Raw genomic sequence first — 16,732 nt, 5'->3', positions numbered from 1 at the left:
TTCGGATTTTGAAACATGTCTCACTCGGGAAATACGGTGGAGATTGACCCCAGACTTCAGCTCCCATTCTCCTGTCTCATCGTTGGACCGAGTGGTTCGGGAAAGACTGTGTTTGTGAAAACATTGCTGGAAAATTGTAGCCATGCTATGAGATATGTGCCTGACAACATTGTATGGCTGTATACGTCTGAACAACCTCTGTATTCTGAACTGAAGAATAAAAATATTAAATTTGTAAGAGGACTCCCTGGCTAATTTCTGGACGACAGCCTTTTCCCTGAAGGTCAGAGCCATCTGGTTATTTTGGACGATCTCATCTTTCAAGCAGCGGATCATCCTGAAGTTGTAAGAATTTTCACCCAGTATAGACATCACCGGAATATGAGCGTCATCATGATCACACAGAAGGTGTTTCATAAAGGGAAATACATTCGAACCATCAGTTTGAATTGTAATTATATGGTGCTGTTTAAAAACCCCAGAGACAAGTTACAGATGAACATTCTGGCTCAGCAAATGTTTCCCGGCAGAAAATTTTTTTTGGAGGCTCTTGATGATGCTACGAGCGTACCTTACAGGTATTTATTACTGGCTTGCACGCAGGAGTGTCCAGATCAGTTCAGACTGAGATCGGGATTACTCCCGCACAAGTGGCCCACGGTTTATTTGCAGAAAGATAAACGGACATGAGCTCTCTTTTAAAAAGGAACGCCCCCGCTCTTAAAGCGCTAATCAGAGCCGGGGCGAGGGAGCGTCACCACAGCCTGAAGACCTGCAGGCCGGAGCTTCTGAAAACTTTATCCGAGATCGCTTTGAATATATTAAAGGGGAATATCGCCTTGAGCGACTCTCAATTCCGGGCCTTGAAAAAACGAAAGAGTTTTACGTCTTCTGGCCGACAGAAAAACCAGTTATAAAAAGAAGCGGGGAGCGTCGATTCAGACGGGCGGCTTTCTCCTGCCTCTGCTCGCCGCGGCCCTGCCCGTTATAACGAGTCTAATAGTACCCAGAGGATAATGGCGTTCAAAGCGGCGCAAAAGATGTTTTTACTCACTCCACAGCAGATGCTTCAACTCAGTCATTCCGTTCCGCCGAGCGGAAATAACATCAGACAAACGGCAGAAAATGATTTAGACTCGCGAATGCGAGGTATACTGGAAGATCGTACTCACTCTCCTTATGAAAAAATTAAAAAGTATGAGGCTCTGCTGCAGCGCTATTTAACCCTGATCAAACAGGGGGAACTCGAATCACGCGTTTCACCCCCGCAAGAGACTCGCGTCGCTAAGCAACCTGAGGAGGAGGGGGTGGAGGATGAGGAGGTGGATGAGACTGTCACAGAGGTCCTGAAGAATATCCCCTCCAGAGAGCGTAGAAACGCTGAATATATTATGAGGAAATTATCGATGGGTGATATGCGCTGGACTCCGTCGGGGGAATTTATTTACAAGGGGAAAGTCGTGAGGGGGTCTCACGCCATAGATCTTATGAAACATCTCGGATCCTCGTTCAAGAAATCGAGCCCCCCTACAGGCTGGTTGAAGTTCCTCAATATTTTACAGGAGCGGAACATTCCGGTGGCGTGCGTATCAAACCCGCAAGCCCGCGAGCAGTTTCAGAAGCTTAAAAAAGGCCGGAGCAGCTCGTCGGATGAATCCCTTCTTTTAACCGATTCGCCGGCCAGGAAGAAACTTAAGAAAAAAAAAAGACTTCCAACGCTGGGAAGGTTTCTCACCATAAAAGGAGGGTATCGAATTAAAAACTGACTGGATATTATGATCAAGATTCTTTAAAATACATCGCAGTCAGTCAGTCACGTTTTTGTATATTGTTACTAATAAAACACCGACTGAAACTCATCTCTTCCCTTCATCACTTTTATTCGGCATATGGTTTAAAAAACAACTTTCAACACTTCTCTACTTAATAACAACGATGCAAAAAATGAAAAACATTAAAGGTATGATCGGGGGTGCATTTTCTACACATCCAGAACATTTTTCACAAAAAAAAACATTAAAAAAAATCAAAGGTCAAAGCTTCTTTCTACATTTAAAAACGGGGGTTTACATTATGCAAACGCGATAAAACTTTAAAGGTATGATCGGGAGGCCGCTCAACACATCCGGTCCGTTTTCAGGCAAAAAAAAAACCATTAAAAAATTTTAGGATCAAAGATTAACACGAACCGTGACAATTTTTAAACGCGTCCAAACGCGGTAAAACTTTAAAAGGTATGATCGGGAGGCCGCTCTCAACACATTCGGTCCGTTTTCATGCAAAAAAAAAAAACATTGAAAAATTTTAGGATCAAAGATTAACACGAACCGTGACAATTTTTAAACGCGTCCAAACGCGGTAAAACTTTAAAGGTATGATCGGGAGAGCGTTCTCAACACACCAGAAGCATTTTTTTCACAAAAATCGCGCATAAAAAATTCGAGGTCAAAGGTCAGCGCTTCTTTCTGCGCTTAGTAACGGGGGTTTAAATTATCCAAACGCGATAAAACTTTAAAGGTATGATCGGGAGAGCGTTCTAAGACGGGGGTTACATTTTCACACGGAAAAACATAAAAAAAATAGGAACGCCGGTTAACACAAGCCGTGACAATATTTAAACTCATGCAGAGGCCCTGCTAGCTGGTTACAGGAGGTATTGCAGCTTTTCTTAAGGCAATAACGATATCTTTTCACAAAATCAGAAACCAAATCATCGTTCGCGATAGTATTTTCGGTGTATAAAGACACCACGTCCTGGTATGACTTCCCAGTGGCTCTGTTATACAGATAATACACGCAGTGTTGTCCGCATACGTCCGATAACTCGTGCTGAAGCTGCTTGTTGTGATACACAATGTTTTTAACATCTGGGAGATTCTCCAGATATCGCAGGATGCTTTTAGGGTAGTAATCAAAGTCCGGGCTGAGGCCGAACGAGTCAAAAATGTGGCTCGACCATTTTTTTCAACGGTGAGCGCTAACCAGTGTTCCCCCGGTAAATGTCTAGGGTGGGTGTTTACAATGAAATATACGGGAGGGCCCGGCTTGATCCGGAATAACTCGTCAGACGCAAAAACACCGGCGAACAGGTCTCCTATTAAGCCCCTCATAACACCGTCCAATTCCAGGGTGTTCATCAGTAAAAATCCACAAGGACCTGTCGCTTGGAATTAATCTCCAGGAGAGAATCGTAACACGCGTACACTATCAGCGTGGTGGTATGCGGAGTCGCGACTCTGAATCTCATCTCATGTCGCAGGGTCCCTGTGGAGACGGGGCTCAGAGCGCCGCTGTCCTCCTCCGTGTTTAAATTGAAGACGTACAGCGCGTACCCGTGCGCAAAATCCTCCCGGTCTATACAGAGAGGCTGGTCTTTGAGGTGTCGTCCGGTCGCGGTGTAGAGATTGTAAAACTCCCTGACAGAGAGTTCGTTGTTAAATTCAGGCTGGAAAGCTTTAGCCGGCAGCTGTCTCCCGTTTTGACTGAGTGCGAGGTACTCCAGGTCATAGTGTGCAAATTCAAACGGGGACAGATCTATTCTCCCGCTGAATGCATTGTGATTCACCATACCCAGAACCACATATTTGGGCATGGTTCCTAAAAACAGGTTCTCCTGGTTGCATATCCTGGAATGGCTGGGGATCACGTAAGTCTTAACGTTGATTCGTGATAATGGGTACACGGCGTTCCCTTTCATGAGAGCTGCGGAGTGACCCAATCTCACTGCAGGGGATACGGTGACTTTCTTAACGAATAGGGACGCGCCCAGAATTTTCAGCTTGAAAGTGGAGGCCGCCAGCCCCATCAGGCAGAAAGCATCGCTGGCTCGAATTAATTTAACTCTTAGATCAACGTTATTCAGAAGAAGCCTCTCGCAGAAAAATGTCCGCGTGCAGCGGACCCTGAACTTGAAATTCACGCGATTCGGCGCTAAAGCGCGCTCTGCTCACGAGGCCTTTATTCGGGCCCGCGTCATCCACAGCGGTCGAATTGTGCTGACCCGGGGTGTCCTTGTAAAACAAACCGCCCGTGAACTGCGATTTCAATGAAGCGGGGGAAAAGTTCAGCAGCGTCTCAACCATCGCCCTGTACGGGTGCGTCGCGCTGGACTGGGAAATCAGCCGGTCACCCAGAGTCACGTCGACTTGCGAGAAAATTGTATTGAGAGGATAATTTATGAGGCCCACGCGGGCGTCATTAGCCAGGTCAGTCCCGTCGGCGTTTGTAATTTTCATTCGCAGATAAAGCAGCGTATTATTGGAGGTCTAAATACCTCTCACCGTCTCCGGGGATAAAAAACTCGATAGGGCCCATGTCCGTCAGGGCTGATAACGGGCTGACTTCAACGTATTGGCTTTGCTCGATGGACAGCTGGGTCCCGGGGACGGCGAATAAATCCAATTCGCTCATGGTGCATTCGGGGGAACTATTTCGCAAAAGAGACATTGTTTAAGAGAAAATATCCCCGGACAACCTCCTCTTCTTATGCTTCCTTCGAACTGTTCTGCTTTTTCCGGGGGTCTTTCGCTTTAACCGTTTTGACCCGTTTCCCCGGGGGGCGTTTCCGAGGCCTTCTTGAGAGCACCATGATCCCGGACCCCCGCTGCTGCTCGGGTTCCTGACTCCGTCCGGCCCTCTCAACAACGCGGCTAACTACGTCGGAAGCAATGCTTCGGGCTGCGTTTTTCAGGTGAGGTTTGGCGATCGTGTATCCTTGTTTAATCAGCGGCAACACAAATTTGAACAGTTTCGAAAATATGTTCCCGAGCCCGCGCCCGTACATAACAGGAGCACCGTGGAAGCCGTGAAGGCCGTTCCCGACTTGATTTTCATAGTAAGGCACAAATCTATAAATGTCGGCTTTGTGCGCTGCCCCAGCCATTTTTTTTATCCCGCCGGTTTAAAATGTAATGTCACAACCACTTTACCGTATCTGAAATCCACCGTTCGATCTTGATCGCTTTTGATTTCGATGCGTATTGTCTCAATATGTCTTTTGGAGACCGGGATGTAATAAGCGGGGTTGAATTTCTTTGTAATTATTTCCCCGAAACGACCTCCAATTTCGAACGCTCGGAGGAGAGGAGCAAAAGCGTCGCCCACCGCCTGAGGCTGTACAACGTCTGTATAACAGAACAGGTGATACATGCCCGCTTTTATATTGGGGTAGCGGGGACAGCTTGTGACCCCGGGTCCGCATCTCAGTCATTGATTAGGCTGCATCCCCAGCATGTACGCTGTCGGGGCTTCAAAATATACCTGGCTGGTACCGTCTCCTTCCCACAGAAACTTTTTCTGGATATCGTCATATTTTAAAGTCAGATTCGGATCTATAGTCTTCAAACGAGGGTTTATCAGCCCTGCAATAACCTCAAAGTTATCATAATATCCCGTGTCAAAATATCGCGAGTGAACGGCGAGTTTGTTCTTGCCCGTAATTTTCATCACCTGGAACGTACAGGAAGGCTTTTCCAGGATATTTAACCAGGTGTGCGGATAAGAAATTTCCGTCAGCGCCACATCCCAGTCACCCTCTAGATCCAGGTGTCGAGCCAAGTCCACCTGGTAGCATGAAATTGTGTTGTCCGGGAATACTTTTAGGCTGGCGTTTGAAGGCAGAGTCATATAAAATCCGTGTTTCAGATCCCGATCCATTTCTCATATGTCGGATGAAGATAGATGTTCTCATATTTATACGGCCATCAGCTGGTCCGCGGGAACCCAGTAGTTAAATTTCTCGGGCCAATTTTTCCATCTGACAAATACAAATTTCTTCCCCTTGGTAAAACGTTCACGAATAATTTTTTGAACCTGATACAGTCTGTCTTTTGCTATTTTAACCTTCTGCAATTCTGGTTCATAGAATGAACCTTCAATGATCTTGCCGTCATAATCTTTCAATTTATAAACGGGCGGCGTGCGTTGTATACATTCTGACACCGTGAACATTTCATCCGTAAAACTTTGTTCATATTTTTTAATCAAAAACTCCCCTGAGCTTGGAGACCCTGACTATATCTCCGACCTTATATTTAAACTTCGCAGGCCTCCTGCGTAGGGTGGGTGCCCCGTACAAATTTTGAAACACTTGATCGACATTTCGAGCATTAACCTCATTCGGCCTCATCTTAATGCTTTTATGATAACTCTCGTTATAAGCCGTGAGTAAAGACGGTAGGACGTCGATGTATCTTCTCGTGTTTTTAGCAGCAAAATATCTCCACATTCTCGTCTTTAGCGTGCGATTAAACCTCTCAACAACCGAGGCTTTCAGATCACTGGCCGTGGCAAAATGTAGAATCCGTTGTTTTTTCATTAAATCCTTGAATGGTTTGTTAAAAAACTCTTTCCCGGCATCAGTCTGCAACTTCAGAGGCACCCCGCTCTGCTTTAAGAGCGAGGCAAAGGCCTGTGAGACTTCACGCCCTTGCTTTGACTTCAGAGGTCTGGCATACGCTTTTTTTGAGAAGATATCGATAACGGTCAGCAGGTACTTGTACCCGTCGTTAAAATCTGATAACCCCTGCATGTCGCATAAATCCGCCTGAAATTGGTTAAGCGGGTTTGTGACAAATACTCTATTTCTTGGAAAATGCGTCCTGGCAGGTTTGTGTAATGTGTATGCATCTTCCCCCGACAGGAAATCTCTGATATGCTTCATACAAATTTTAGAGCCGTGTTGATCGGTCATAGCCCTGCGTAAACGCTCCGGCCCTCCAAAACTCCCCGGATCTATAACATATATCCTTCATTAAACCCTCATCACCCATCTTTTAAGACGGATCTCTTCAGAATGATGAACCGGATAGTCCTTTTGCATTTTTATATGTTTTAGCGACCATAAATGATTATTGTATGGCCTTGCCTTACAATATGAGGCGCCTTGGGGCAACTGTTTGTTGTGATTTGGCGCTATATAAAAAAATTGATTGAATTGATTGATTGATAAATATTAGTCTTGTTTTAAATAGGCGCTCTTGGAAACGTTAAATTGAACTCTGATTCAGCACCGCGGAGAGCGCTCACAGAGCAGCCTCGAGCTTTTAATAAGACCGTGTTAAAACCCCTCATTAATTCATACGAGCACCTTTTTTTCCACCAAAACCTCGTTTGTATGACTCTGTCTTGCAATATGAAGCGCCTTGGGGCAACTGTTTTGTTGTGGTTTTGGCGCTATATAAATTTGATTTGTAAAACATTTCACCCTTTTTCAACAATATTATAGGAAAGAACACTGACCGTCTGAGATTTAGAATGTATGCTTTATTACATTCATTAAAGTCACACACAGAGAAAAAACAATTGTTCATGTTTATTAAACACAACATGCATGAAGGAAAAAAGTATAAGTTCACGTACAAAACTGGAAAACTCTCAGTAATACATCTCCCCCGCATTTACGGTTTATTTCAGTATTCAGCTGTAAAAGTGTAGGAACAATCTCTTCTCTGGAGAGCCCCATCTGTTTCACCCGGCACGCTATCACATCCACAAACAGAGTGTATAATGTAAGCAGGTGCATCGGATTACACCGTGTAAAATCGTCAGTGGTCAAAACAGAGATTTTCAGTAATACGTTGTACAGAGATTTTTCAGATGAATGGAGAGCCGCGCTGTAGATATGATCTGTCCAGACTCCGGGCCCGGGGCGACGTCTGATAACGTCGAAGACCCTCTCCAAAGCGCATGAAGGCGGGGCGTCTGGGGTCTCCAGCCTGCAAATGACTACCCGCTCCAGCTTATACGAGAGTCCACGTATAATATAAACTTCCCGCAAGCTTTGAAAGAGACTCATCACACAATTACCCATGACTGTAAAACAATATAATGATATTTAAAAAAAAAAAAAAAAAAAAAAAAAAAAAAGCAGGTTTTTTTCTTCAGTCGTCTGGGTTATAGACGGCTACCATCCCCTCCAGGTCGAGATCTGCGTCTTCACCGAAACGTGTACAGTTCGTTGATCTTTGCTTCAAAATTATCAGTGTATTTCAGCTTAGTGAGGATGTTTTCTACCGCCCCCTGGATCCTTGCAGCCGATGGGTTGAGGAAGCGCTGGGCTAGGAGCTTTACCACAGCCGGGATGAAGGTCGGTCTCCAGAGTCTCACCATTAATCTCTCAAAATGTCCGGTAAAGAAATATTCATTTAACGGGTCCAGGCACTCGTGCTGGCGCTGGCTGGGGTGATCGATCTCACACCCGTAACAGAGTTTTTGTCTGTAACTTTTGATCACAGCCAAAAGTAAGTGTGCCACGCCGACTTTCACCGTTTTCAGGAATTCCTCTGACAGGAACCCGTCTGGCCGGTCAGATGCGAAAGATGTGGCGTATTTCTCAGCCGGCTCGAGGTCTTGTACCTCCCGCGGACTCGCGGCCTCCGTGACAGCGGGAAGAGACCCCACGCCTCCCGGGCTGGAAAGCGCGTGAAAAGGATGGATCTCGCCCCAGACCGGCTCGAGCTGAACTCCCCACGGGCTCTCGTACCCGCCGCGGGTCCGTGAAGCCTGGCTCAGGGATGGCAGGTCTCTTCCACAGTCGAGCGCGCAGTCACAAGCGATGTCGTCGGCCGCTGCAATGGGAGAGGTTGAGGAGCTCATGCTGGTTCGTCGTCCGATGCTTGAATGAGATGTGGTCCCCTGGTTTTTTATAGAAACCCCCGTGCATGCGGGGAGGAGCTACGTCGGAGTTTTTTTTTTTTTTTTTCTGTTCATTTATTTATTTATTTATTTATTAAGTAAAAAGAGGGGCCAAGTTTTTTCAGACTTCGATAACGTCCCTCCAGGCCAGGCACCTTGTAAAGAGGCCCGTAATCCTGTCGTTGCAGGTGTTGAACAACTCATGCCAGCTCTCAGCCGCAGCTGTGACGCTTCTGACGTGGCCGCTGGCACTAAGCCGCTCCAACTTAATTTCACCCTCAGAGACAGTGTCAGGAGGTCCCCGCTGAAATATCACCCTATAGCGTGGCCCCTGGGTGCTGAGCCAGGTGAGTTGGAAGCGTGTTTTCTTCTTTTCCGGCGTCCGATCTCCTGGAGGTTCAGGGTTGACCGTGTCGCGAATCATCGAGCCCGCAGCCGCGGAGAAGACCCCCCAATCGGCGGAAGTAAGTGCCACCCGTGGGGTTCCTCGAGTGGCAGTCTCACCCTCGGCCAGAGTGAAGAAACTTACTTGGGCATAATACGGGTCGAACGTGTAAGTTAAACGTTCGTGCCCCTCCAGGCTGTACGTCAGATCTTCCTCCGGTATCGGCTGGCTCAGGCGGCTGACGTACATCCTCGCTTTTTTTGGAGCGAGCGAGCCCTCTGTCGTCATGGTGACGTTAACCGGGGTCTCGCAGATGTAGCGGAGGATCGGAGTTCGTCTCGCCATGGTGAATGCTGTATGTCACTCTGTCGTCGGAAAGGGGATTTTTAAACCCTTCTTCGTCCGCGGGGCATAATTCCTCACCTTTTGCTCTAAAAACACCATTTGGCGTGAGTGAGACCAAAGTTTGTTGATTTTTCGGGTTTATCACCTCGGGGCAGCATCTCCGATCAGCGGGTGTCCCGCGCACCATGATCGATCGGCTAATATCTTAAAAGAAACACCATTTGGCGTGAGTGAGAAGGAGCTTTGTTTTTTCAGCCTTCAAACAAGCGTGACGAACGCTTCTCTACTATGTTATAAAAGACCATCTGGCCTGACACACACACACACACACGCACGCCTCCGAAACACACACAGACACACGCACGCACACACAGACACAGCTAGCGTCTGCAACAGGTATTACAGCCGTGGGGTCATGTTTCCGCGAGCAGCTCTATGCGTGGGTAGACCGTCTTGCTGCAAAGACTTACACCCGAGAGAGACGGCTATTTGTTTCCCTTCTTTAATTTACGAATTAAAAAAAAACAGAAAAGGAAACGCGATAATTTAAGAATTAAGAAATATTAAAGGCGTATTAAAATATTGGTGTTTAATCACTAAATTGAAGAAAACCTCCCATAATTATGCATAAGATACGGTATTTTTTATTCCTTCTTTAATTGAGGCATTAAAAAACCATAAAAGGAGGCGCTTTAATTTAAGAATTAAAAATATTAAAGGGGTATTAGATAATAGACACTGATTTATGTTTAATTATTTCAGAATTAGTTAATTCTTTAATACATTAAAAAGATCTAGGTATTTTTAATCATTCTTTAATTCATGAAATAAAATGACATTAAAATATTAGACCCGGGTGGGAGGGGAGGTAGGGCTTGGAGGCGGTGCTTGGGGTGGGGTTAGGGGAGGAGCTTGGGGGTGGGGCAGGACATAGTGACGTAATCGATTCTGATTGGCTGTGACGTCATAGGGGGCGGGGCTTGGTGAGGGGCTCAGGGGCGGGACATAGTGACGTCATCGATTCTGATTGGCTGTGACGTCATAAGGGGGCGGGGCTTAGTGACGTAGTCAATTCTGATTGGCTGTGACATCATAGGGGGCGGGGCTTGGAGGCGGGACTAGGGGGCGGGCTTAGGGGCGGGACATAGTGACATCATCGATTCTGATTGGCCGACAGGGCCATAAATCACTTTTGACATAAGGTGGGTTATCTTTCTCTCTATCATTGTCACTGAACTGTGCAGAAAAAAAGAGAAAAGTGTCCCAGTTCACTAGTTCTTATCACGTCTTCATGACAACATTTGTGTTTTCCACCACTTTTTACATTTTTGTGTTTTTCAGTTCTTTTTCTTATTCAGTGTGAGAAATCTACTCTCTGTTGATCTTTAACAAGTGTATCAAATGTGAAGCATAGCTGACAGATGATCATCAGTGAGAGAGGGCCTGTACCTGGATTTATTAAACCTCATCAAATCCACCTCTTTCTTTTTGGCATGAGCGGATATTTTTGAGGAGCGATGCACATTGATTGGATTAATCATTTCTGAGAAAAAAAAGCAATGCGGTTTTAGTTCAGTCATAAAGGCCAGGTCACACGACGACAGCAGAACAAAGGAGAAAAAGTCAAATAGTTGGGAAAAGGTGGATGAATGATCTGCACCTTTGCCATCACCAAAAAGCCTGTGCACCAAAACATTCACGATCATGGGACCGAAAGTGGGACTAAAACCAAATGGTCTCTGGCACTGGATCCACAGATAGTTCCTCATGGATCACGCGAACGCTGAGTGGCGGACATGATGGCGCCATGCCAGGCTGTGTAGCACGGGGTGATTGCTCCGTGTCATGTTCTGCCATTACGTGATGGCACCACGCCAGGCTGTGCGGCTGTGTGGCATGCATTACACAATGTTGCAGTACCAGGCTGTGTGGTGTGGGGCGATCGCTCCGTGGCAGATTCTGCTATACTCCGGAGGACATGCACACGCAGCCACAAACGGCTTGGGAGGTGGGCGAAGGTCATCTGCAACACTAACTTGATATAACAGTAAATATAGGTATTTGCAGACTGGTCCAAGTCAGCCAAAGGGCCGGATACGGCCCACAGGCCGCAAAATTCCCAGATGTGCACTAGACGGTCTTCAGGTGGCAGTGGTAAATGGTCCAGGCCTCAGATCCATACAGTAGGATTGACATGACAACAGCTCTGTAAAAGAGGATTTTTGTATCGTCTCGATTGTCTCTGTTGTTGAAATCACAGATGAAAAGCTGGCTGATGGCAGTTCCTGCACACTTAAGTCCGTGTTGGATCTTGTCATCGATGTTGGTGTTTGATGACACATGGTTGCCCAGGTACTCAGTTATAAATGGGTATCGGCCTTGGCTGAGTAAGTAACCTGAATCGGACTGGTGTCCTGCCCAGGGGGGAAGGGTTGACTCTCGTCTAATCCACTTGATGCTATGGAATCTGGAACAGGGCTGTGAAATAAAAATTGTGAAATCTGAGGAAAATTTGCAGGGGGACTGGGGTCTATCAATGTGTGCGCAAGACCAGTGTATGGCGTGTGCTTTCATAGCATCTTCTTGCAAGATGCTGTGGCGGGAAACATTAGAAAACAAACATCGCATTGATTAACACGCCTTTTGAAGAATATATTGAACAGAATGTCTTTTCTAAAACCTCCGAAACTGGGCCACATACCAGGGAAAGCGCCAGTCAAACACAAAGCATCAACCCCTGCAAGTGTAGAAGCTTCAAAGAAGATGTATGAAGAAAAAGGAAGAGAGGAAGTTTGTGAGTAGCTGGACACAGGATTATCCATGGCTGGGGCACAAGGAAGAGGACAACACAATATACTGCCATGTCTGTCGGGATTTTCCTTCAACTGCGGACCAGTAAGTCATTTTTAAATGTTGAATTAAAAGAATTTGATTTGCTTTATAAAATACATACTGGCAAATGATCATGCATTGAACAGTGATGAATTCAGAAAATACACAGGAGAGAAGCAGATGCATATTGGCATTTACCAATTATTTTAATTTTTTCCCCAATTATGAACAATCACAGGAGAAAAACATTGTGAGCTATGTCTTGGTTAACAGATTAAAAGGCTAGAGGCTATACATGCAATACGAGGTCTGTGAGAAAAGTAACGGACCTTTTTATTTTTTTCAAAAACTATATGGATTTGATTTATGTTTTTACGTCAGCCAAGCTTGAACCTTCGTGCGCATGCGTGAATTTTTCCACGCCTGTCAGCTGCGTCATTCGCCTGTGGGCAGGCTGTGAGTGAGCACTGGTCCACCCCTCTCGTCGTTGTTTCATTGCGAGGAAATGGCGTAATGATTTGGGCTTTTTTTCCATCAGAATTTTTTCAGAAACTGTTAGAGACAGGCAGCTGGAAACCATTCGAAAAATGTATCTGGCTTTTGGTGAAAATTTTACGGGCTTCACAGAGAATAAGGAGTGTTATTACAGCTTTAAGGACGGCCCACAATGGCGCACGGCACGCCGCGCACCGAGCCTCCATTGAGAGGCAGAAACCACCACATCATTTCTAAACGGATCGCTGTGTGGAGCCGGGACCAGCGTGTGCAATTTCTCTGGTTATCACAAGAGCTGGACATCAGCCATTTTACGGCAGATTTCACTTTTAACAAGAGATTTTGTCATGGAAAGCCGCGCGGAGGCTTCGCACGTCACGACCGATTTGCTGATGAAGCGAGACAAAGAAAAACCTCCGTTTTGGTCTCACAGGACGGCTTTGAGATGGCGTTCAGACAGCTGTCGGTGGTTTTTCCATCGAGTGATTATCCGAGAAATTGTGGATGTGCCTGGACATGCCAGAACATGTCCCGTGAGGCTTCATCATGGCGTTGCTTTGCGCTATGCGGCACCGCCGCGACGCGCGGAATTCCTCCGCACGTCTGTTTCAATGTGCCAAAAAAGTGCTGATGTCCACGTCTTTTCACAATTCCTGTGCTAGTCAGACGACGTCCCGGATAAAACACAGCGTCCAGTTTGGAAATGAACGGCACATTCCACTGTTACAGGAGTTTTTGTCATGGAAAGACGAGCGGAGGCTTCGCGCGTCATGGCGGTGCCGCATGGCGCACAGCAACGCCATGATGAAGCCTCACGGGACATGTTCTGGCATGTCCAGGCACATCCACAATTTCACGGATAATCACTTGATGGAAAAACCACCGACAGCTGTCTGAACGCCATCTCAAAGCCGTCCTGAGTCAAAACGGAGGTGTTCCTTTGTCTCGCTCCATCAGCAAATCGGTCGTGACACGCGAAGCCTCCGCTCGGCTTTCCATGACAAAATCTCTTGTTAAGAGTGAAACCTGCCGGAAAATGGTTGATGTCCAGCTCTTGTGATAACCAGAGAAAGTGCACACGACGGTCTGGCTCCACAGAGCCATCCATAAAATTTTCACTGAAAGCCAGATAAATTTTTCAAACGATTTCCAGCTGCCAGTCTCTAACAGTTTCTGACAAAATTCTGATGGAAAAAAAGCCCAAATCATTCTGCCATTTCCCGACAATGAAAATCCGCCGAGGGGGTGGACCACTCCTCACTTAAAGCCTGCTCACAGGGGAATGACGCAACCGACAGGTGTGGAAAAACTCACATGCGCACGAGGGTTCAAGCTTGTCTGACGCAGTCACACGTGATTCAAATGCATATGGTTTTTGAAAAAAATAAGGTCGGATACTTTTCTAATAGACCTCGTATTTTAATATTATCAGGACAATTATTCCAAATATTAACACCCCTAACGTAAACAGTTTACAGTAGTTCGGATGTTCAATTTCTCAAATATTAATGTTCCTCTCGAAATGTAGCTAGAGTCCCTCATTTTAAACAGATCCTGCCTGGACATGCAGAAGCAAAAGCTTATTTTTGACTTTATACATAATTTATATTGTGATGTAATCAACCAAGTCCCAAAATTTTAAAATATGTAAACACGCAAATAACAAATTTGTTGGCTCACGATATGGTTTATTACTGATAATTCTTATAGCTTTCATTTGCAATAGAAAAATTGGTTTAGTATTAGTTCTATATGTATTTCCCAAACCTTGACACAATATGTCAAATATGGAACAAGTTAATGCATGATATAAAATGGCCAATGAATGGTGGGAGAGGAAGTCTTATGCTTTATGCAGAACTGCAATGGCTTTTAACATTTTAGATTTAACATAGTTAATGTGTTTTCCAGCTTAATTTATCATCAATATAAACACCAGGAAATTTTGTATCCGTTACAATTTCAATTTCATGTAACAATAGATTTCTGCTTAAGTTCCTGGACTTATTCCCAAATATGATACACTTAGTTTCACCAAAATGGAGCGATAATTTGTTTGAATCAAACCATTGTTTAAATTTCTGTAATTCATTCTTCATTGTGTCCAAGAGCTATCCCAAATGATCTCCACTACAAAACACAGTCGTATCATCAGCAAATAAAATACAACTTACGGACCTGGAAACCAAACATATACCATTAACATACAAAATAAATAAATAAATAAATAAAATAACCCAACAATAACAATGGCCCAATGGTCCATTCATCTTTAAGAACACCCTCTTGCAGCAGGCACTCAGCATTAGCAATCAACCAGTCCCGCTTTACGACAATTGTAACAGCCACGCCTTGAGTGAAGCATTTTACTCTGCGGCGTTCTGTGGATACTGATTTGTATCTGTAATACAGATCAGTAATCATGGATTTATAAAACTTGCATAATGTTGTAAAAAAAAAAAAAAAAAAAAAGCACGCTTTGCAATAGGCATTTTACAAACTCAGTGATGATCACGATTAGAGTACAACACTACCCGCCCCCCAGGTTCTACGTTTTCTAGGTTTTATTTATTTATTCATTGTGACTGAGTGGGGATACAAAAATGAGCCAATCGAGACAACAAACAGACAAAAAAAATTACAGCTGTTGTGCTTGTAATAATAAATGACAATAATTAATACTCTGTTCAGTAAAGTGAGCAGTTCTTAGATGGTCTTGCTGAAACCAGATCATGCTTAAATGCAAACCCGTGCAAGACACGCTCATTTGGCATGTCCAGTTTAAATTTGATGACAATAAAATTAATTTTGATTAAGTTATCATGGTGGACACACAACAATCAACACTCCTTAGAGGGCCTTGCTGAAACTGGATGATGCTCAAACGCAAACTCGCCAGAGATACACTTATCTGAGATGTCAGTTCACGTTTGGTGACAATCTGATAAGTTTTGTTCGGTTATCTGGGGCACACCAATATGAACGATGCACACGCTCATGGAGTGCATTTCTGTCCCCTCCTTCTGGCCTGACAGCCGGTGGTTGGATCACTTCATTACACGAAAAGATGCAGGTGTGGGGAGGCCTGGACACTAAGCCCACTTTCCCAGCCCCACCTGGCAACGTCATTTGCTTTTATTTAACTCTGAGATGCTGTGAGAGACATCTGAAATACCCAAACTTTGAGAATGTCCAAATATATATGGACCCCAGTGTACCAGAGTGCGCCCTGTTGTGATTTTGTGAGTGTGTGGGAGCCGTGGGACTAACCTTCATCCTCTCTCGGCACTGGGACGGGGTCCTCTCGTAGCCCAGCTCCACCAGGGCTCTGGAGACCCGCTCGTACATGGCAGGACCCGGGGCCTTCCCGGAGAACACGGTGCCGGCCACCTCCAGCTGCTGGATCCTCGCCTCGGCCAGTCTCTCGTTGCCCCACACCGCGATCAGAGCGTTGGTCTCGGCCGGAGTCCACGACATCCCCCGGCACGCAGTGAAGCTGCTGGAGGAAGAGGACGAGGCCGCCGTCCGACCCGACGGCCCGGAGCCCACGTTGAGAGGCGAAAAGCGGTTCGGCGTGGAAGGGTTGGAGTGGTACTGATTACTGTCGCTTAAATCCTCCGATTCTGGAGATGGCACCTCCATTTTCAGTATCTTTAACGGCGTCGTTACCTCCGGAGAATGTTCTGCGTTACTGGACGCCGCCATCTTGATTCTGTTGCTAAGGGAAGGAAGTTATGTTGTTTCGGCCCCATCCCAATTTCCTCCTCAGCACCTAACCACTGGAACCTTATGACGTCACCTACAAAGTGAAAGCGTTCGCAAGGGTTCAAAATAGCTTACTTACTTTCTATTTTTTTAAATAGCTATAGTTTTTTTTTCTTATGACGTTCTTCTGTTGTACAGCGAATTTAATCTATCATGCTTTATATATCTTTTTTATTTCTTTATTTTTTAACTTTGTCATATAGCTCATCATATTTGCATGTTTGTAATTTAACTGCTAATTACGTTGTTGTTTTGTTCTTTTGTATTGTTCTACTG

At 45.4% G+C, this 16,732-nt stretch overlaps 1 protein-coding gene across 2 annotated transcripts in view; it reads right to left on the bottom strand.

The window, feature by feature from the left end:
- The window catches only part of LOC117517744 (myb/SANT-like DNA-binding domain-containing protein 2), a 45,050-nt gene extending 28,602 nt beyond the window's left edge, over positions 1 to 16,448 (bottom strand). For both annotated transcript variants that reach the window (XR_004562821.1, XM_034178892.1), the window contains exon 1: positions 15,962 to 16,448. Coding sequence is in view for 1 of the 2 variants with exons in the window: in XM_034178892.1 (XP_034034783.1) it covers positions 15,962 to 16,396 (435 nt within the window). In the remaining variant the exon portion in view is untranslated. The remainder of the gene's footprint in view (positions 1 to 15,961) is intronic.
- Positions 16,449 to 16,732: the final 284 nt, after the last annotated feature.

The sequence above is a fragment of the Thalassophryne amazonica genome, chromosome 9 (genome assembly GCF_902500255.1).
Source record: "Thalassophryne amazonica chromosome 9, fThaAma1.1, whole genome shotgun sequence".
NCBI lineage: Eukaryota > Metazoa > Chordata > Actinopteri > Batrachoidiformes > Batrachoididae > Thalassophryne > Thalassophryne amazonica.
Note: the sequence above shows the minus strand (reverse complement) of the source record. Positions and strands in the feature narration are given on the sequence as shown.